Source organism: Drosophila virilis, chromosome X (assembly GCF_030788295.1).
Source record: "Drosophila virilis strain 15010-1051.87 chromosome X, Dvir_AGI_RSII-ME, whole genome shotgun sequence".
Classification (NCBI taxonomy): Eukaryota; Metazoa; Arthropoda; class Insecta; order Diptera; family Drosophilidae; genus Drosophila; species Drosophila virilis.
The window spans coordinates 10443350-10465451 of record NC_091543.1 but is presented as its reverse complement, the minus strand read 5'-3'; the positions used below and the strand labels follow the sequence as shown (position 1 = coordinate 10465451).

General features: G+C 42.5%; 3 protein-coding genes across 3 annotated transcripts in view; 1 reads left to right on the top strand and 2 right to left on the bottom strand.

Annotated features, from left to right (window-relative positions):
* Positions 1–1528: 1528 nt before the first annotated feature.
* SamDC (S-adenosylmethionine decarboxylase) lies at positions 1529–2649 on the top strand. The gene has a single exon (XM_002057149.4). It carries the CDS (start codon positions 1529–1531, stop codon positions 2582–2584), a length of 1056 nt encoding a protein of 351 aa, XP_002057185.2. The 3' UTR covers positions 2585–2649.
* LOC6633442 (ATP-dependent DNA helicase DDX11) lies at positions 2557–6113 on the bottom strand. The gene is made up of 3 exons (XM_002057148.4): positions 4252–6113; positions 3998–4195; positions 2557–3556 (listed from the first exon to the last, which is right to left on the bottom strand). The coding sequence occupies exons 1-3, from the start codon at positions 5992–5994 to the stop codon at positions 2912–2914; spliced, it is 2586 nt and encodes an 861-aa protein (XP_002057184.3). The 5' UTR covers positions 5995–6113; the 3' UTR covers positions 2557–2911.
* A 4141-nt stretch (positions 6114–10254) lies between these two features.
* The window catches only part of Atf3 (Activating transcription factor 3), a 58434-nt gene continuing 46586 nt past the window's right edge, over positions 10255–22102 (bottom strand). Inside the window, exon 5 of the mRNA XM_002057147.4 lies at positions 10255–16451. Within this exon, the coding sequence (XP_002057183.2) occupies positions 14829–16451 (1623 nt within the window). The 3' untranslated portion in view covers positions 10255–14828. The remainder of the gene's footprint in view (positions 16452–22102) is intronic.

Here is a 22102-nt window from a genome sequence, read left to right as displayed (position 1 = left end):
TTGTTCAATGGCGGCGACCAGTGTTCTAAAAGTTGTTGTTGCTATTACAGAGCGTGCCCGCCGGGTCGGCATATCTTGTTCATGAATCAAAGCGAGGCGAAGGCGCGCGCACGCACACACAGAGGGAAGGCGTAGTAGATATAATAAGCAAACAGGGGAGCCACCAGTTCCCGAGCATCTTATCAGCCCGGGCACATGTGAAAAGTAAATATAGAGGGAAACGTGAATCTCAATTTTTGAATTTCCGATTGAGAGCCTATTTTTATTTTATTTTTATTTTAACCGTTTATTTGAAGCTGGACTTGAACTTGGCTGCGGCTGCTCTTGCTGGTTGTCTACGCTGCAAAGCGTTTCGAATCGCATCGAACTGTAACTGTTTATAACGAACAAAATGCATTTTTCAAACGTAAACCAACACACACACACACACACACATGCACAGACGCACGCACGAACAGGCACTCGACACAAGCACACACTAACACACATATGTATGTATTAAGCGCGACACGGTTATTCGAATAAACACACGTTGGAATAGACACTGAAATATATCCACCGATTTACGTACTTTGTGCACATGCAGCGCTTTTTAGTTTATGAAATTGTAATTTAAAGCTCAATTGTGCTTCACATGTTCAGTTTTGTTGAAACGCACGTACTGCTATCTATCCGCTTTATGGAGTGCAGAGCGACAAACAACACACACATAAGCGACAGTGTGACCGTGCGCAACTAAAGCAGAAAATACCCAAAGTGCTTGGTAGGCAGCTAAGATATTGGCATTTTGAACTTCACGAAGTACAAATACTCTTACAAATGAGTACACACTAGGCCAGATTATATAAAAATTTGTTTGTATTTAGAATTGCTTGATTAACGTAAAATGAATCCTTCAAATAATATTGTGGACACAGAATAGTTTACGGTTTTGCCTTATGCTCCTATTGTGAAGAACATATTGTATATCTAGTAACATGTGTGTTGTTACTAAATGCATGTATTTATTTATTTGCCTATTTATCCTATGTACTCGAGAAATACCAAAATTTAATAAATACTGCATTTCTGAAAAATATATCGATGTCCGAATGCATGCTTAAGTATCGATACTGCCCGCTCACAATCAAATATTTGAATCGTAGTGGCTTAGCATCGGGATTTTATATTATTATATATTTTTGTTTGCTATATTCGCGTAAATCTAAACAAAATTTGAAGTATTATTAGACCCAACCATGTAAGGTTCTTCTCAATAATCAAGCTACTACTAAAAAGCAATTTGTATTTTGTTTAAGAAGGCCAATCCGAAGCCTTTTCTGTTAATTTAGTAAGCAAATATTTAAAAAACAACTGCAACTGAACAGGTAGATATATCGGTCGTACAAATCACCGTGCCGACTTGCCCTATCGATATATATATTGCACATATCGATAAGCCAACTGCTGCAAAGTATCTTGAACTAGTGTGTGTAGTCGATGTATCTAGTGCATCCCTAGCTTTGTTGTTTTGAAGTTCTTTTATCCGATGGATCAACAAGACCTCGCCATGCCGGACATCGCACACTTTTTTGAAGGCGTTGAGAAGCTATTGGAGATATGGTTTGAGGAGAGCTCAAGTCCGACAGGCGACTTACGCAACATAACGCGGCCTGAATGGGAGAATCTGCTGCGCCACGTGAAATGCGAAATAATCAGCTTCACCAAAAATGATTTTATTGATGCATTCCTTTTAAGCGAGAGCAGCATGTTCGTCTCGAAGCGCAGATGGATACTGAAGACCTGTGGAACAACGACGCCGTTGAAATGCTTGGAGCAGCTGCTCAAATTGGCCAAAGTTCACGGTTTCAGTGTGATCAGCGACATATTCTATTCGAGAAAGAACTTTACCCGACCCGAGGTACAAAATAGTCCACACAAAGGCTTTTACGAGGAGGTCACCTATTTGGATACCATATTTCCCGAAGGCCGATCGTACTGCTTGGGCTCTATCAATCTGGAATGCTGGTATCTATATACGTTCAGCAAGCCGGAGCTGAAAGCCCTGCCCGATATCATTGTCGAGGAGAACAATATAGACGCTGATCCCGATCAAACCATCGAGATACTTATGCAAAATCTAGACAAGAACGTGATGTCAGTCTTCAGCAAGACCCACTGCTCCACTGGAACCGAGGCGACGGCACACTCTGGCATAGATCAAATACTGCCCGACATGGTTATCGACGACTTCCTGTTCGATCCGTGCGGCTACTCGATGAACGGCATCAATGAGCATGGCGAATATATGACCATACACATCACGCCCGAGGAGAAGTTCTCCTATGTGAGCTTCGAGAGCAATGTGGCGCTGAATAACTATACGAAATTGATTAATCAGGTTATCAAGACCTTTAAGCCGGGCAAATTCATTGTCACCATCTTTGCCAACAAATCCTCGCTGGCCTACGAGACAATGAAGGAGCTGGAGATTGAATACTCAACGCTATCCAACTGGAAACGCACCGATATGCAGTGCTGCAATTTTCCATCCTACAATCTACTCTTTGCCCAATATTCTCGTGCTGTTGAGATATCGACGTGAAATCATTTACGCCAATTCCCAAATTTATTGTTAATAAAAAAAAAAAGTTTTTGTTACATTCGAAATTAACTTGGCTAATACTTGAAATTTCTTGAAATGCTCCAACAGCTTCTACAGAGATTGATAGCCAGAGCTCACCCATAAAGATTCTCGACAATCCTTCCCCTGCCAATCCCATCGAGATTGTCCAGCAGCTCTTTGCATTGCCGGACTTTTGACAATCTCTGCCTAATACCCTTCGCAATCTCAATTCAATTCTACACTCAACAAAGATTCTCCAGCAAAAGCTTGCTCTTAGCCTAATTTATAGTTCCCATTGTTGATTCTTTAGCTTCTGGCCTTAAAAAATCGCGCTGTGCGCGCTTGAACTGCACCGAAGCCGTCGCTGGCCACCGTTATGTGCTGGGCAATCCAAGCTGGCAGCTTCTGCTGGATGCGTGCACTGGCATAGCGTTCGTCCAGTAGATAGACGCAGGCGTAGTCGCGTATGTGACGCACTGAGCGTCCGATGCACTGGTTGACCGCCTTCATGCAGAGATTCTCATAGTATTCGTTGCCGGCGCCGCTGCCCAGTGTCTCGTCCAAGTGACGCATACGCTCCTTGAGTTCGGGCGCCGTGCGATTCGGATATGGCATTCCCACCACGATCACGCCACGGCCCAGATCGTCGGCAAAGTTGAGACCCTCGGACAGCTTGCCGCCCACCACGCTCAGCAACAGGGCGCCGCCTGCGTTCTGTCCAATGGCATCAGCGTATTGCTGCAGCAGCTGCTCCACGCCGCCCACGCCGCCGCTTCCGCTGCCGGCTGTTTCCCTAAAGATGCGCTTACGCTGGCCTAGCCGTTGCAAGGCGCCGCTCTGCTCCAGATGGCCATAGACCGTGTCCAGGTAGTCGTACGAGGGCAAAAAGCAGACCACGCCCGCGGGCAGCACGCCACAAAGATTCTGCAGCACCATGCTGAGCTCCTGCAGCTGGTAGAAAGAAACAACGATTGGGTCGAAGCGGCACACACATATTCAAGCCATTTTAGTCAACCTTACGCTTAATCATTATTATGCTAACTTTATCTAATCGATAGGAGTCGTAGAGAACAAATCGTTATGCGTTTTTGACGATTTCATAAGACCAACCTCTAGCTGTGGTGTTAACTATTATCCATGGGCTTGATCAACAATATGGATTCGGATTGGTCGCACAATTATACCATTTCTTATGGCTTTGAGTAACATGAGAACATATATCGTATGGAGCCGCGCCCTAGATTGGATCTTACAAAAATAAAGCTAAAGCTTGCATTTAACAACAAAAGACATGCCCATTGATTTGTCTAGTATCTAGACTAGCTACACCAGGTAGGTCGCTCCGAGCCCGAAAGGAACTTATAGCTATAAGAGAATATGTGTGACACTCACCATGGCTGGGCTGGCGCGTTGCGCATAGTTGAAGCAGAGCTTGGCGCCCGTCGGTCCTGTGGGCAGGACAAATGGCTGAACCGCATCCGCTGGCACAACGTGGCTATAGAAACGCTGGACCACACGCTCGGGACAGTGGGCAAACAGCTGGGCGGTCAGTTCGTGCGTCGGCTGCATCGTGCCGCCGGCTATGATGAGCTGCAAATGAAGTGGAACGTGAAAGTCAGCTTGAATGTCTGATGGCAACTACTTACAGCGCGCGCCTCTGAAACGATGTCTGCAAAATGCTCGGCGGGATTGAGCAGCAAATACTTGAGAGTGCAGGTCTTGGGATTGAGCAGCACGCGACCATCGGCTGCATTGCTGGTGAGCGTCTCAAGAAATGCCAAAAATGGACGCAAAGGCGACGGCACAGCTGAGCTGGGCACAACACTTGACTTCGGCTGCGGCTGCGGCGTCACGGGCTCCTTGGCAGCCGGCTGCTTGCGTTTGCCGCCCGTCAGGCACTGCTGATGCTGTGCGGCCAGCCGCTGGAGCAGCTGTTGCGTGGGCGGCGGACGATTCTCGCTGGGTTGTGGCTCACGCTGCAGCCGCAGCCCAAAGGCGTGCAGCTTCTGGGCCAAGCGTGTGCGCGAGCAGAACTGCAGCAGGGCGTGCAGATCAATGTTGTAGAAGTCGCCCTCGGCGCTCAGCTGATAGGTGCGCAGCAGGCGCGGCTCGCCACTCGACTCGAGCAGCTGCAGCAGGCGGCGCACCACAAACAGCAGCTGATTGAGCCGCAACAAATTGGCGCTGCTCAGGCGACGCGCATAACGCTCCTTGTAGGCGGCCAGCTGCTGGCGGGCCAATTGCAGCTGGCCAAGGCTCAGCTCGCTGCTGTGCAGCTGGGCAATGGTGTCCAGCAGATTGTGCGCCTCGTCCACAATTATGATGGCGCCGCGCAGATCGATGCCCAGCTGCTGGCGCGAACTGCGCTGCAGCAGCAGCGAGTAGGGCAGCAGCACCAGCTGTGCCTGCGCCTGGGCGGCGCGTGTGGCATAGTAGGGACAGGCGCCACAGGCGGCGCCCGCCGCGGCCAGCTCCTCAATGTCGAGCGGTTCCGAGAGCGCCGCATCGCTTAGCTTTTGCAGCTGCGCCGGCGCCTTGTGGGCGCAACGACTAAGCGACTGCGACGCCTTTTTGCTGGCAATCGCATGGGAGCTGGCCTTGGCCTTCGCCATGTCCAGGCAGCGTTCGTTGATGAGCGCCAGGTTGGGCAGGCGGCGCACCTGCGCATTGATGCACAACTGCTGGCGGGAGCCGAGCGCAATGCAGCGTGCGTGCTGGCCGTGCGGCGTCTTGCGCAGCTCGGTCACAATCTGCGCCAGCTGCGAGTGCGTCCGGCTGCAGTAGAAGATTTGCACATCACGAAAGCGTTCCTCCGTCGGCTGCTCTGCCAGCGCATGATCTGTGTGCTCATCCGCCTCCTCCTCGTCTTCGTCTGAATTCAGCTCCGGTTCGGTGGCAATGTCCTCAGCTGAAGGCGCCGCCGCCGCCTGCAGCAGCAACTCGCCTGCTCGTCGCGCCGGACGCTGTTGTTGCTTTTGGCGCTGCTTGATCTGGTCCAGCTGCTGTTCCTTCTGCTGCAGCAGCTCGCGCAGCCGCTGCAGCTGCGCCAGCTCCTCGCGTTGCGCACGCGTATTGCTTTGCGCCGTTATCCAATCCTCTGCCTGCGCACTGGCCGCCTGCAGCCTGCACAGTTCGGCCTCGACTTCGCCAATCCGCTGCAGCAGCTCGGCGCGCACCAGCTGCTCGTGTTGGCGCAGCCAGGTGAGTGCGCCGCAGGTTAGCGTTAGCGACTTGCCGGTGCCCGTGGGGCTCTCGAAGATGCCAATCTGCTTGCGTTCCAGCACCAGGAAGAGCTGCTGCATCAGCTGCTCCTGTATGGCGTAGGGCGTGTAGGGAAAGCCAAAGTCCTGCGCTGCAGGCGCTGTTAGTGTCTTGCGTGGCGAATACATGATCACATACAGCTCCAATAAAATAATTAATAAATTGTTTACATCTAAAAAGTGGCGCCAACTGTTCTTGGGCGTCGCTCAGCGATGCGCTAAAAGCAATCGCATTATCGCGCAATTATGCGTTTGCTTGAAGTTGGCTGCGCGCCATTTTCTGCTCACTTGAAGTTGGCAGCGCGTCAAGCGCTTGTGCTTCAGACTGTCTGGCAGCACATTGAATTGCGCAGCAATTTGAAAATTGAAGCAATTGCAAATTGCGTAAATTACGAAAATAGATTGTGAATAAAGCAAAAATAGAAATACTAAAGCGAAATCAATCATATGCACAAACATCAACCGCAAAACATGACTAATCCACAATGCTCAGTTATGTAAATACTTGTTTTTTTGTTTTTATGTTCTTTTCATTTCGTGTTGTGTTTTGCTCTCCGGCTTTGGTGCATTGCTTAGTAATGGCCGAAAGAAGCAGCAACAAAACTTGATTGATTGCCAATTAGTCATGTGCAGTATTAAATCGTTTCTAGATACTAAATCTTTTTTAAGCCGCGCGTGTTTAATGCGTCAGCCTCAGCCTCAGCCTCACACAGACTTCCAGCCGAGCAGCGGACGCGCCTTCTGGTAAAAGAAAATGGCGTCTGGAACGACCTGGGGCCAAATCGATTTAAATATGCATTTTTCGCATTTAATTTGATTTTCAGCTAATATGTACTTGCCATTCGAATGTGCGCGCTGCCACTGAACTTTAATATTGCAACGATTCGCTGTGGGCGTTCTGTGGACTGGCGCACAGTGGCACAAGATATTTGCGCCAATAACACATTACTCATACGCAGCGCTGGCCAATGCTGACCTTAGTCAACGGCCAAACTGCAACACGGCTGCACCTTGATTGACTGACTGATAGAATGCAACAATAATAATAATAATAATAATAATAATAATAATAATAATGGCAATGATTGACGGCCATTCGAAGCGCATTCGTTTTTGTCACTGCAAAAACTTGCAGCCTGCAGCTGCCCTCCCCCCTCGTTGGCCGTCGTCACATCCCATTTGCTGCGACAAATGTTGCAATGCCTCAGCTAATGCCGCGTCATGCACCTGAACTTGTTGCCACAACATATCCATATACTAGACTGCATGAGTGTATATTGCTTGCGTTTAATATAAATATATATAAATATATAATCGTAAAAGTCAGCACTAAGTGCGTATCGGGGATGCAAACAGAACTAACCTCACTAACTGACGCCGAGTTGCCACACTTTTCAAATCCGTTTATTAACGGTACTCTATTTGAGCTAAGGTTATTTATTTACTATGCGTTAGTGTGCTATAAGTTTATTTATTAGTAATTCATCTAATGCGAAATATCTTTTGTTCACGATTGCACCTCAAGATTGATATTACATTTACAGTCAAAATATTAATGTAGCATTTTTGAATTTTTAGGTTAGTTGACCTCATAACCAGAATTTGCGAGGGAAATAGTTTTTATTTGTAATTAATCTTTATTTTTAATTTATCTTGAGTGTCAAAATTTATGGAAAGCTAAAAAAGCTAAGTTCACGTTGAGTTGATTTGATTTTATTTGTATTAAATGCTACGATCATTATTTTTCAAGGAATTTGAACTGATTTGCACAATTGTTATTCTTAGTAGACCATAAATTGCATGTATGTGTATAACATGGGCGTGCCACGCCCATACGCTTGACCTTCAGCCGAGTCATAACAGACAGCGGGCCGACAGTTTGGCTAACGGTGTAGTTCCGCTGGTTCGCCAATTCAATGGATCGGGCTGCCACTAGGCACTGGCCAATGACAATCTCGAGCCTTTTGGCCGCAAGACAAGCCCATTTATCAACGGGCTGCACTTGTGTTGGCTGCCATTCGAGGTGTTTCTTGTTGTTCTCATTGTTGTTGCTTAGGTGGCATAATTGTTCACTTAACGCACGGCTAAAAATATACCAGAAAACAGGCACTTGTAAGTGTGTGTCTCGCTTGTCACTGTGATTGCTAATAGTACGTTCAATGATAATGCGTTTTGTTATTTATGGCTGGCATTTTATACGATTAAATACAATAATTTATCACTGCGCTCGATTTCCATTCGGTTCGCGTTTTGTTGGACAGTGTAACCGCTTGATTCTTGGACTGCCAAATGACGTTGACGCGGCGCTTATCGGGCCGTGTCCATGCACAGTTGTTCGCCATGCGAAGCCCCAAAAGCAAAACCAATCCCAACCTGTCGCTGCATCGATGTTACCTGGCGAGAGCTGACAATAGAACAGATAGCCCCTAACCCCGCATAATCCGGCAGCAGATCCCTTCGCTTCTATTTCTAGCACACTTAACATTATCAGCCATTCCATTTGTTAATCTAGTCAAATTCAGTTGAACTAATTTGGAAATTGAACTGGTTCCGATTGGATTTTGACTGTACGAATAAAGCTAACATTATTCCTAGTACACTTCGGAAGTTAGCTTCCATTTGTTAATCTAGTCAAATTCAGTTGAACCATTCTGGGCTTGGAACTGGTTCCGATTGGATTTTGACTGTCCGAAAAGAGCTAACATTATTCCTAGTACACTTGACCTTAACATATTTTAATCTATGAAAATGCAGGTTCATTCGGATAAATGAACCAATCTGACAATGGAACTGATTCCTTCTCGCTTAAGACTGACATTTTGGTAATGGAACTGGTTCCAGTTTCCAGATTCAATCGGCATATCAAATTTGATCGTCATAGATCAACGACTGTCGAGTCTGGAGACAGATCCATTTCTTCGGCAAGCAGCTCGGAATATTCCGGTACACAATTTAGTTAAAGCCACATGCTATTTAGTGTTATGCATCTGTCACATACGATTGGCTTCCATTTAGTGTTATCAGTGTTGGAAAATGTCAGCGATGATCGCACGAATGACACATTCTGCAGTCACCGGATTTGCATATGGAAGGAGTTAACATGTTTCTATTACTGTTATTGACATTCAATTGGCAATTAGGCATTAATCACGGCCAGTTTCAAGGGGCAACAGAAGCGGAGAGGGTGAAGCGGGGGCGAAATACGAAAGAGGAGGGAGCCAACGTATTAATCACCCAAGCGCCGAACGCGGCGCCAAAGCCTTCAAGTTATGCTTATGAGTAGGAGAGAAAGAGAGGGCGTGCGCTGAGAGATCGCTGAGCAACAGAGAGACAGAGGGAGTGAGAACAACTAACTAGACAGTGTTAGATAAAGCCAGAAAGAGGGAGAGAGAGGTAGGGAGAGCAGTCGGCGCCGATAGCTTAAAAGCTGACACACAGAAAAGCTGCTGCTGCCCCACTCAATGAAGCCGTCGTCTTTTTGCATAATAACATGATGTCATAGTCTTTTTATATGTCCGCCCATTCTTGACCCGCCCGCCTGCCGCGGCGCCTCCTTCTGCAGCAGTTGCCGCGGCAATTGAGCTGCCAGATGTTGTCGTCGGTCCAAAACGCCGGCGGGCAGCAATCAGCGGCTGGCGGCCGGCAGTCAGTGTGTCCCACGCCCACGCCAAGACACGCGCCAAGAACAAATATAATTGAGTCTAAGCAATTGAGGCAGCCAGCGAACGATTTATGAGTAAGACGCGAACATTGTTGGACAACAGCAGCAGCAGCAGCGGCTCATTCAGTGTTCAACAGCAGCTCAAGACTATTCCACAGATCTGAATACGCAAGCTCCTGGATTTCAAGCAGGCAGTGTTGAACAGTGGCTCGACAAATGTTTGCGCAGTGTTGACTAACAGCTTGCGAGGCACTAAAGTGATGGCTTTTTTAAGCTCAGCTCTTGACTGGATAACGCGTCAGTTAAACAATTTTCCTTAACATTTTGCAATACTAAAGGTGCGCCTTAAGCAGTGTTGCTTAACAACTTATAATTTTTTTAGGGATTCAATCTGCAGCAACCCAAGGTTCAGTCGCTTTCACTTCTTTCAGATCTACAAATCCAACTAGTTTCCACTTAAACTCATCATTTAAAAGCACATTTCTTGTACGTTTTTGATTTCGAAGCAGAACATTTATTTTTACATTTTCGCTTTTGTTTTGTTTGATTTTTTGTTGTTGTTGTTTTTTTTTAGATTTTTTTTTAATATTTTTTATATTAAAAGAAATAATTTGCCATTTGTTGACTTTTTATGTTTAATAATAATATATAAAAAAAAAAAAACAAATATTATTAGTTAATTTTTAATTTTATATTTAGTATTAGCTGCTTAAAAGTATCAAAAAAAATGTTGTTTCGAAATAAAATGTATTGCAAAAAGTTTTTTTTTTTTGCGTACGTTTTTGACATTTTTGTGGGGTGTTTATTTGTTGCAGAATTTGTTTGTTTGTTTGTTGTTGTTGTTGGGATTTCTGGGCTTTTTTCCACATACATTTTGTTTTGTTTTTGTTTTATTTTTTAAGTAGCATAATAAATTACATATGAAAAATATTAAAAACATTTTCGCTTAATTTCAGCTTATAAAGCATTAAAACACAGTTCGCTGTGTGTGTGTGTGTGTGTGTGTGTGTGTGTGTGTGTGTGTGTGTGGTGTGTCTGTGTGTGGGTGTGTCTGTGTGTGTGTGTTTGTCTGTTTGTGTGTGTCTGTGTGTGTGTGTCTGTGTGTGTGTGTGTGTAGCTGTCGTTGTTTGGCTTTGAGTTGATTTATCGTGTGCCTCTCTTTTGTGCTTTAAATATATGTATATAATTTAAAAAAAAAAAATTAATAATAATAAAACAAAAATTGTAAAATTAGTTTTTTATATGTTTTTAACAATTGCATTTATCTTTTTATAACAAGTTAAACAAAAACAAATATAGAAAAAAAGTAGTTAAAAAAAGCTAAACTTAATTAAATTACAAATTGCTTGTGCTCGGCTAAATTAGTTAGAAGAAATGCTATATATATATATAAATACATATATATATGACTGGTATATATACATATATATATATACATATATATATATATTTCGATATTGTTTTTTAAGGGCGACAACTGAAAACGCAAATATTAATTTGCATATATTTTTGCGCTTGTCAAAAATATATAAATAATACTTTTTTTTTCTCTATTTTTTGTTTTTGTATTCCTTCTTCTTTTAGCACAGTTTATGGGAGTTGTTTTTTTTTTAATTTTCTTTTATAAATATATTTATGTTTTTTGTTTTTTAATGGAAATTGTAGTTTATAAGTGTAATACATGCATTTATTATTATATTATTAGTTGCAGTAAGTATATATGCGGGCCTCGGCCAGATATCGTTGCGGATTGAAAGGCGTATCGAATGCATTTTCACTCGTTTTCGTTTCATTTTGATCGGAAACGATATCCGGAACAGGCCCGTTAGTTTACGTTTTTCTCTACCCTCTTTTTAGATAAGCTTTGTTTAAATGGGCCTTACGTGCCTGCAGCTGAAGTTTTGACTGTGTGCCTCTATTCTTTTTAATTATTTAGCTATTTAATTGTTTTGTTTTTTTTTGTTTTTCTTTTGTTAACATTTAACAACATTTATACATATGTATATGCGTGCATATATATGATTTTTATAACATTTAACAGGTACTTCGTAGCGCATTTTGTTTGCTTTGCTCAACAAATTGTCGATTGTTGCTGTTTTGTTGATATTACAAATAGTAAAAACCTAAAAACTAATAGCTACGGTTAAATGAGAGCGAGAACGAGACAGACAGAGAGAGAGAGAGAGAGAGTGAGAGAGAGAGAAAGGATATGAGAATATGCGCCACTACTAGCCAACAGAAACAGTGTTGTCAAGTTCGCAATTGAATTTTCAGTGGTTTTTAGCCAGACACGTGTCATTTGCAGTTATTCTAGCCTTTACATAGCTATTTTCAACACTATTTTTTGAATGCGCCATTTGACAACACTGCACAAAGTGTGTGAGAGAGAGGAATGAAGCGCGATAGAGAGAGAGAGAGAGAGAGAGAGAGAGAGAGAGAGGGATATGAAATATACCAAAACTGAATTGTTGTTGTTGTTTTCCTTCATTTCTATTCATTTTTTGTTAATGATGTGTTGAATTTTGTTGCTTTCTGTTTTTGAAACTTTATGAATTTAATGCTTATATAAGTTTATGCTTTTAGAATTGAGAGCAGAAAAAACTTCAGCCAGAGGCACGCACATATATGCACATACTATATAACTATGCATGTGCGAGAGGTATGTTCTTTTTATTATTTATAATAAATATGTTTTGTTTTATAGCCAATTTGGGTTTTGCACTAGAGCTCTTGGTTAAACATTGATTGCATTTATACATATAACATTTAAATGTTGTTTTTCATTTTAGGCATTGCATTTATGTTTTTCTTACAAAAGACTTTCTTTATGAACAAATTAGACACAAACTTGACCTGAGCTTACATTTTTTTTTGTTTGGTTTTCTTATCGTTTTTTTTTTGCTTTTTTTTTTGTTATCTTTTCTTGGAAGCTGAACATTTAATATCATATTAATATAATTCCTTTGATTCGCGTAGATTAATGCTATATACAAATTTTTGCTCTACTCTGGTATTTTGAGGCATTACGAATCCTATTTCTTTTGGGTTTCTTATTAAGTGATTTTTTTTTATTTTTGAATTTTATATTAAATTTTACAAACAATTAACAATTTACACACGCATGACGAACTGCAGAGATGGAGAGAGAGAGAGAGAGAGAGAGAGAGCCAATGGTTAGTTCAAATTGCAGGGTATTCCAGGGTATGCTACGGTTAGTATTTTGCTTTATATGGTAGACAATGTACAATTACAAAAGCCGTGCTCACTAAATGCTAAGTTTTTATATATAATACATAAATAGTTTGTAAATATTAAATCTTTAGTACAAATCGAGGCAATTTTTCTTTCTTTTGTTTTTCTGTTCAAGTAAAAAAGGAAATATATATATATATATATATATATATATATATATATATTGGTATATAATTCGAAATAAACAATTAGAAAAGCACTTGATGATCTCTTTCGTTTAATGTTTAGGCCACTTTTTGGTGTTCACAGCTGTTTATACTTAGAATTTGTTGAATGCATAAACGAGTTTCTTCTTCTACATTTTGTTCTACACACACATTTATATGCTATATAAGGTCCTATACACACACACACACACACATATATATATATGTATACATATATATATGTATGTATATATGTATATGTATATAGCTATAGAGTTATTTGAGTCTGAATATTATCAAGCGGTAAACACACATACACAAATATTTTGAAATATTTTGTTTTTTCATTTTTCTTCTCAATGCATTTAAACATTTTTCAATGCATTTAATATATTTAAGTTTTTTGTTGTAAATATTTTGCTTTTGCTTTTTTCTTCTTGTTTTATTTTTATTTTGTCATTAAGTTTAATAAGGCGCTAGTTTTTCAAAAAAAATTTCTTGCAGTTTTATAGTTTTTTTTTAAGAGCACATTTTTTAGTTTCGCACAAAAAATTAACAAACTTAGGTCTACATTTTTTTTTCTTTTTTTTTTTAGTTGTTCAGCTAACATATTTTTCTTAAGGCAACAAGCTTTTCTTTGTCTTAACCAATTCACATTTACAATAAAAAGGGGGAGAAAAGTTACACAAAGTTTTTTTTTTAGTTTATGTTTTTTATAATAGTTGATTTTTTTTTTTTATGTTTATCACACCTTAAGCCTACATTTTGCAAAAAAAAAAAAAATATCGAACGTCATCATATCGCATGGTTTTTAATTTGTTTAATTCTTAATTTTTATAGTTAGCTTAAATATAATTTATATAATTTTTTTTTCGAATTTTTTTTCTTCCAGATTTTCGCCAGATTTTTTAACGTTTTGCTGCATTATCTTGCACAGGGTGTGGGCAGGGTTAATTGTGAGGGTGGTGCGGGGTGGGGAGGGGAGGCAGTTTAGGTTTGTTTTAACGGAAATTAAAATTAATAATTACTGATGCGGCTGTGACTGCCAACAAATTGCCTGTTGCACGGAATGTTATCGATAAACATAAACATAAACACACACATATATATACACACACACACACACACATATATATATATATATATATGTGTGTGTGTGAAAAGAGAGATATACATACGTACAATATACACACATACAAATTTAAGGTTATATACAGGTGTTTTACAATCTAAACTTTAGACGAGCGAAAAAAAAAACAACAAAAAAAATTAGTTATATTTATATTTTAAACAAAGTGCTTTAAACTTTAAAGGTTGTTTTATGAGGTAGTCAAGCCACGTTTCGGAGCGCCGCTCCAGACACACACACACATACACACACACACACACACACACACGCACACGTGTTGCAGGGGGGTAGGTTGGGTGCTTTATGATAAGTAGTATATTCGAGCGCGGGCGCAGGGCCTAGTGGGATGTGGGAGGAGACATTACTGTTGCTGTTGTTGTTGTTGTTGTCGTTGTCGTTGTCGCTGTTGTTGTTGTTGTTGTTGTTGGAAGAACTTGGATATTCCGTTAGGGTTGTGTCCGTGTGTGCGTGTGCCTGTATAACTGGGCACAGCATTAGCTGGGCGTGGCAAGCGCCAATAGCGAGCTGCAGACACACATACACTCTCACACTCACACACACGCACACACACACACCTATGCCAGCTGCAGGTGTGTGTGCCCTAACACCAGTAGTCCACATGTGTCCAAGCCTGTTCCTGCTGCAGCTCATCCTCCACCGCCTGCTGCTGTTGCTGCTGCTGTTGCTGTTGCTGCTGCTGTTGCTGCTGCTGCTCCTGCTGCTGTTCGTAGGCTAGCAACAGCTCGTGATCGGCAGCACGCTGGGCAGCCCGATCTCACGCCAGGCAGCCGCCGTTATGCATAAAGGCAGCGGCGCCCGTATCTAGATCCACAAAATCGGTTTCATCGCCCAGCTGCGACAGCAGATCGTTGGGAAAGCAGCTGTTCTTCATGATCAACAGCTGCTCCTCCTCGTAGACGGGCGTCATGATGCCGACGCCGACGCCGCCGCCGTGCGGCAGGCCATTGTGGAAGTCCATCAGATGGCTGTTGTTGTTGTTGTGCACGGCCAGGCTGGCCACACTGGTCATGTTGTTGAGTATGCTGCTGGGATGCACGCTGACCGCATGCTTGATGTCCGGGAAGCCGTCGCTGGACTCGAACAGGAAACGCTCCGCGCTCAGCGCTGTCGTATATGGACTCTGCGAGTCCACCAATTCGTTTTTCACAAATTCAATGGCGCTGGTGGGCGTGGTCGCTGGCGGCAAAGTTGTTGCCGACGGCAGGCTGGTTGTTGCTGCTGCTGCTGCTGCCAAGGTATTGCTGCTGCTGTGATTGCTGCTGGTGTTGTTGCTGCTGCTGAGACTGCTGAGGCTGCTGAGGCTGGTATTGCTGCTGCTGTTGGTGGGCGTGGTGATGGCAACGGCCACGGCGGACAGACCCAGGCCAAGGCTGAGGCCCTCGCAATTGGGCACATAGTCCGAGACCTGTTGGCTAACCACCAAATTGCCGTTGTTGTCGGCATTGTTGTTGCTGTTGTTGTTGCTGGCGGGATTCAGTGATGATTGCTGCTGCTGCTGCTGTTGCTGTTGCTGCTGTAGTTGCTGTGGCAGGCAAAGTGCCTCCTGTGTTGGCGAGCTCAAGTAGCCCGCATGCTCAAACTCCTGCGGCGAGGGCGAGGGCTTGCAATAGCCATTCGGCAACTGTTGCTGTTGCAACTGTTGCTGCTGCTGCTGTTGCTGCTGTTGCGCCTGTGCTGCTGCTACCGCTGCTGCCATAACTGCTGGCGTCTTGCTGCCAAACTTGAACGTAGACATGGATGGTATGCTCTGCATGCGCTGCTGCTGCTGCTGCTGTTGTTGTTGCTGCTGTTGCTGTTGCTGCTGCTGTTGCTGCTGCTGTTGCTGCTGATGTTGCTGCTGCTGTTGCCGCTGTGTGGGCGTGTTGGCTGCGCTACCTGCCGCATCGCCATTGAGCAGCCCCTCCAGCTCCAGCTCGGCCAGATACTTGGTTGCCGGTGATTGCAGCAGCTTGGATGGCAGCTGGCAGCCGCCGCGCTTGACGCAGCCCGGCGAATGGGCTTGCAGCATCTCGAGCAGACGTCGCCGATCCGTTTCCAGGGTGCGCACCTGATTTTTCAGGTCAACGTTTTGGGTATCGAGTACCTCGGACTCTTTGATCAAGTTCTGGGTGCGTTCGCGCTTCTTCATGCGGCATTTGGTGGCCGCGATTTTGTTGCGCTCGCGTCGCCGACGCCGGCGATCCTCATCCTCGGGTGTCAGGCCCTTCGGTACCGACTTGGTTTCGCTATCCTCATCGCTGGACTCCTCGCAGTCCTCGTCGCGGCGCGAACACTTTGAGTTTGGTTGCTCGGAGCCGGAGCTGGAGTCGCATGTGGACAGCTTGCGTTTGCTTTGAATGGACAGCTTGAGGCCAGCTTTGATCAGCTGCGAACAGGTCTACAGAGAGATAGAGATAGAAAAACAGAGAGAGAGAGAGAGAGAACGATTAGTCAAGGTCCAAAAGTTGTTTGTCACCAATAGCCAAATTGGCTGAATCCCATGTGGCACCGCAATTGGCAGCAGTGCTGTCAATTTGGCCATTTTATCGCTACATTTAAGTGTGCAACTGCTGCAATTCTGGCTATTTCTTAATGCTTAAAGATTTGCCATGCACAAAACTTATTTAACTTGAAATTAACTTCAATTTAAATTTACTTCTTTTTATCTCAACGAGAAGCTTTGGCAACCCTGTCCACATTCGTGTCATCTCTAGCCTAACATGTACTTTTTACTGCTAGAAAAGAAACCTCGTTACAAGGTGGCAACCCTTTACCCCATGTGAATGTAATTTAGCTATTTCTACCTACTTTTTAGCAGCAAAAGTTGGCAACACTGGCGCTGACAGCACGAATTGCATAAGTCAAGTCTTTTGGCATCGCGCATTGTGGTATCGAGTAGCGAGTATTTTGAGTGCTTGCCGCGGCGTACAACTCCAATTCGGGAAATGACGCGTTGACATTTCTGACTGACCCATTTGGCCAGAGAACTAACCAAGTTCAACCAGATCTCACTTGACTCACTGACCACGCCCCCCTCCCGCCGCACCGACCTGAGCGGGCCAACCCTCACGAGAAATCAACAACAAATAAAATGCTTGACATGAGTTTTGCAAAGCTTGGCGCATTCCTTGGCCACACTTCGGATCTGGCCCGGTTTTTTTTTTTTTTTTTTGGCTGAGCTTGGGCTGGGGCTGGGCCTGGGCTTTGCGCTGGGTTTTTAGGATTTTTGGGTCTCGCCTTTCAGATTATCTCGGCGGCATTTGGTTTGTTAAGTTTGTGATTTACTTGAGGGCAACTCTCGCATAAATTTTAAATATTAAAGTGAAAGATAGAAATCGGTATTTTTATTTATTTTTTCTGTTGTCGACCCGCCCAGTGCCCATACTACTGGGCAGGACAATGCATATAATAACAACAAAAACAATAAACAAAAATAACAACAAGGCCACAACAGGTTGCTCAAGTGCAGTCGCAACAGTCAACCTCCGCCCGCTCCGCTCCCCTGGCCACAAGTCTACAGTCTTAAAGAGGTGGGTGGGCAGCGCATCAGCGCCTTTTATGGAGTAGAGACAACAGACAAACAGATGGTCATCACGTCGACACGTTGTCAACTTTCATTTAAAAAGGGCCCAACACACACGCTCGCAGTTTGGTTAAGTCAATGCGACTGGTTGAATGCCCCACATTGAAATTGAAATTGACAAGGCAAAGAGGATAGGCTCTGATTGTACAAATAATTTGAGCGATGCACACCCAAAAGTGAAACGTTGAGTCAATTCAACTCATTGAAATTGAAATTAAAAATTGAATTGAAATTGATCGAAGTCAGCTGCTGAGTAGTTGAAATAAGGAGTTTAATTTCAATAAGTTGAAAGTTATCGTTGAAATTGAAAGCAAAAAAAAATGATTGAGCTCTTAATTAATAATATTCATACCTACACATAATTAATGTTAATCGGAAAAAAAGTAAAGTCAACGGTTTATGCAGTTCAATTAAATTGAATTCGTGATTGAAGCGTCAGTAGAAGTGCTGATTGAAGCGCTGATTCAACTTTCGATTGAAGCCCTGATTGTACAGTTGATTGAAGCCTTAATAGAAGTGCTGATTGAAATCTGCTGAAAGGCTGCTCGCCTCACTCCACTCCCCACTTCTCCCACTCTAGCTCCCTACCCTGCTGTCCCCCTTTTTGGGCAGCCCACTTCAATGTGCAGCTCAATGACAGCTCATTCAAGTGTCAGACAAGCCCAGACTATCTTTGCCAGCCCATCTTCACGATGATCATCAACATGATTGTCATTATCTTGAGTTTTGCGCTTTTTATTTGCTGTCTGCTCGAGAAATTGTTCAGATGCCACTGTCCAACGCCCACTCCAAAAGCCCCTCCTCAGCCCTATGCACAGCCCAGCCCCTTTTTGTTTCTGCTGCTGCTGCTGTTATTTTCGCCAGCCGCTCAACGCATTGTTTCATTTAAATTTTAGGCACGCTGCCTTTTTATTTATTGACCCAAAAAGCAGATAAATAAATTTTGTTTCAACCAGCAACAAAAAAAAAAAAAAAACCAACAAGAAAAAAGAAACACGCATAATCATAATAATCGCATGCGCCAACGATTGCGACTGAGACTGCCGCAGCTACTGCGGACCGCCCGGCGACCATATGGTCAAGAAAAAATAAAAGAGAAAAAGATTTTGTTGCCTTCAACTCGACTTGGCAGACTTCTCGAAAATTGGTGCGTTTTCTACTTGACTCCAGCTGCTGTTGTTGTTGTGCAACTCTCTATGCGTGTATGTGTGATGGTGCCTGCTAGTTGTCAGGGCATTCCAAATGGTCTGCGTGTGGGGCCAGTGAGTGTAATTGGAGCAAGCAGTAGCAGAAGTAGGCTGCCCAAGGGTCGGGGGGAGTCAGAAATGCAATTCCACAAATTCATATATCTATATCTGTACATACGAGCGTGCATTCTTCGGCCTTGCCCGGGGCCAAGATGTTCCCTACAAATATTCAATTTCCCTTGTCAAGCATTTTCCGCCCGTGAAAATTAGTTCCTCGCAATCTTGTCACACTTTCGCACTGCAGTACAAATTTGAGCTACATTGCTTTTATGGTTTGGGCTGTGCGTTGATGATCAATCAGTCAAGCAGGCAGTCAATCAGTCAGTTAATTAATCAGTCAATCAATCAAAGATTAGAGGTCAGTGCTAAAGTATGCAGATCAGAAAGAAATTGGTAGAGAGAGAGAAAGAGGTAGGGAGGAGAATGGGGAAAGAGGGAAAATGAGAAGAAGAGAGACCAAGGCGTTTGACTAAATTTGACAAAAAAAAAACAAGTCTTGAAGCGAGGAAGAGACAGAGAGGGAAAAAACAGTAGAGAGAAGCAAAGAGAAGATAATATAGTTCAGCTGATCAGAAAGCAAGATAGATAGATAGAGAGAGGGAGAAAGAGAGAGAGAGAGAAAGGGGAAGCACAGCCAGAACTAAAGTTTGGAACTGATCTAAGTGAGATAAGACTTAATCTAAGTTTGATAAGCAAGCAGGCCAGATCGAAACAGAAAACATGAGATAACAAAGTCGCAAAGATAAGCAAATGCTCAACAAGGCTTTACATATATGCAATCTTATGAATCGGGCGAATCCAAGTCGTTGGGGCCGATTTCTGCATGCAGAATGAGTGCTACGGGTCAAGTTTATCCAATGCCATATCTAAGCCCTTCTTTGCGATTCACCTGTATCTGTATCTGTATCTGTATTTGTATCTGTATCTGTATCTGTATCTGTACCTGTATCTGTATCTGTATCTGTATCTGTATCTGTATCTGTATCTGTATCTGTATCTGTATCTGTATCTGTATCTGTATCTGTATCTGTATCTGTATCTGTATCTGTATCTGTATCTGTATCTGTATCTGTATCTGTATCTGTATCTGTATCTGTATCTGTATCTGTATCTGTATCTGTATCTGTATCTGTATCTGTATCTGTATCTGTATCTGTATCTGTATCTGTATCTGTATCTGTATCTGTATCTGTATCTGTATCTGTATCTGTATCTGTATCTGTATCTGTATCTGTATCTGTATCTGTATCTGTATCTGTATCTGTATCTGTATCTGTATCTGTATCTGTATCTGTATCTGTATCTGTATCTGTATCTGTATCTGTATCTGTATCTGTATCTGTATCTGTATCTGTATCTGTATCTGTATCTGTATCTGTATCTGTATCTGTATCTGTATCTGATCTGTATCTGTATCTGTATCTGTATCTGTATCTGTATCTGTATCTGTATCTGTATCTGTATCTGTATCTGTATCTGTATCTGTATCTGTATCTGTATCTGTATCTGTATCTGTATCTGTATCTGTATCTGTATCTGTATCTGTATCTGTATCTGTATCTGTATCTGTATCTGTATCTGTATCTGTATCTGTATCTGTATCTGTATCTGTATCTGTATCTGTATCTGTATCTGTATCTGTATCTGTATCTGTATCTGTATCTGTATCTGTATCTGTATCTGTATCTGTATCTGTATCTGTATCTGTATCTGTATCTGTATCTGTATCTGTATCTGTATCTGTATCTGTATCTGTATCTGTATCTGTATCTGTATCTGTATCTGTATCTGTATCTGTATCTGTATCTGTATCTGTATCTGTATCTGTATCTGTATCTGTATCTGTATCTGTATCTGTATCTGTATCTGTATCTGTATCTGTATCTGTATCTGTATCTGTATCTGTATCTGTATCTGTATCTGTATCTGTATCTGTATCTGTATCTGTATCTGTATCTGTATCTGTATATGTATCTGTATCTGTATCTGTATCTGTATCTGTATCTGTATCTGTATCTGTATCTGTATCTGTATCTGTATCTGTATCTGTATCTGTATCTGTATCTGTATCTGTATCTGTATCTGTATCTGTATCTGTATCTGTATCTGTATCTGTATCTGTATCTGTATCTGTATCTGTATCTGTATCTGTATCTGTATCTGTATCTGTATCTGTATCTGTATCTGTATCTGTATCTGTATCTGTATCTGTATCTGTATCTGTATCTGTATCTGTATCTGTATCTGTATCTGTATCTGTATCTGTATCTGTATCTGTATCTGTATCTGTATCTGTATCTGTATCTGTATCTGTATCTGTATCTGTATCTGTATCTGTATCTGTATCTGTATCTGTATCTGTATCTGTATCTGTATCTGTATCTGTATCTGTATCTGTATCTGTATCTGTATCTGTATCTGTATCTGTATCTGTATCTGTATCTGTATCTGTATCTGTATCTGTGAATAAATCTATATCTGTGTCTGTAGTTGTATCTGTATCTGTGTGTATTTTTGTATCTGCCTGCAAATTTGCGATGTTTGCCGAGCAGTGCCCAAAAAAAAAACTCACATTTCGCACGAATCGTCTCGCAAATTTGCATCTTTTATTTGGCCCCGCATTTTGTTTGTTCGCCTGTTGCCAGTTTTTCTCTTCTTCATTTTTTATTACTTTACTTTTTATTTGTTTTCCGCTTTTGGAAAAATACCCTTGAAAAGAAAGGTATCTGAAATTTGTAGCTTGGCGGTTGCGAGCTTATTTATATTAATATAGTTGATCAGCTGCTTTATGATATTGACATTCTGTGCTATTCGAGCTGTGTTTTCAGCGTAGATGGGAAAATGGAACTCTGTATAAGTGCTTTTTAATGCTACCAGCAAAACATATGCGCGATCCCCTTAAATAGGTTGTCGTTTTAGCGTTTGTGTTTATATTTAACTTCAACTATGAATAGGGTATTCAGTGTGCGGTTTGTTTGGAATTTGTGTTATCTTCTCGCCTTTTTAAGTATTTTTTATGTACGACTTTTCGACATTCAATATTTGCCATTTTGAAATTTCTACATCTTTTTCTGCCGTTTTCTTTACACTTTTTTCTCGCTGTGCATTTTGCGTTTATGTGAAATGTGCAAAATACAATTTAAACATTTGTGCAAATATTTGCGCAAACTAAGAAGAAGCAGCAGCAGCAGCGGCTGCGCCAAAAAGTGCAATAAAAAC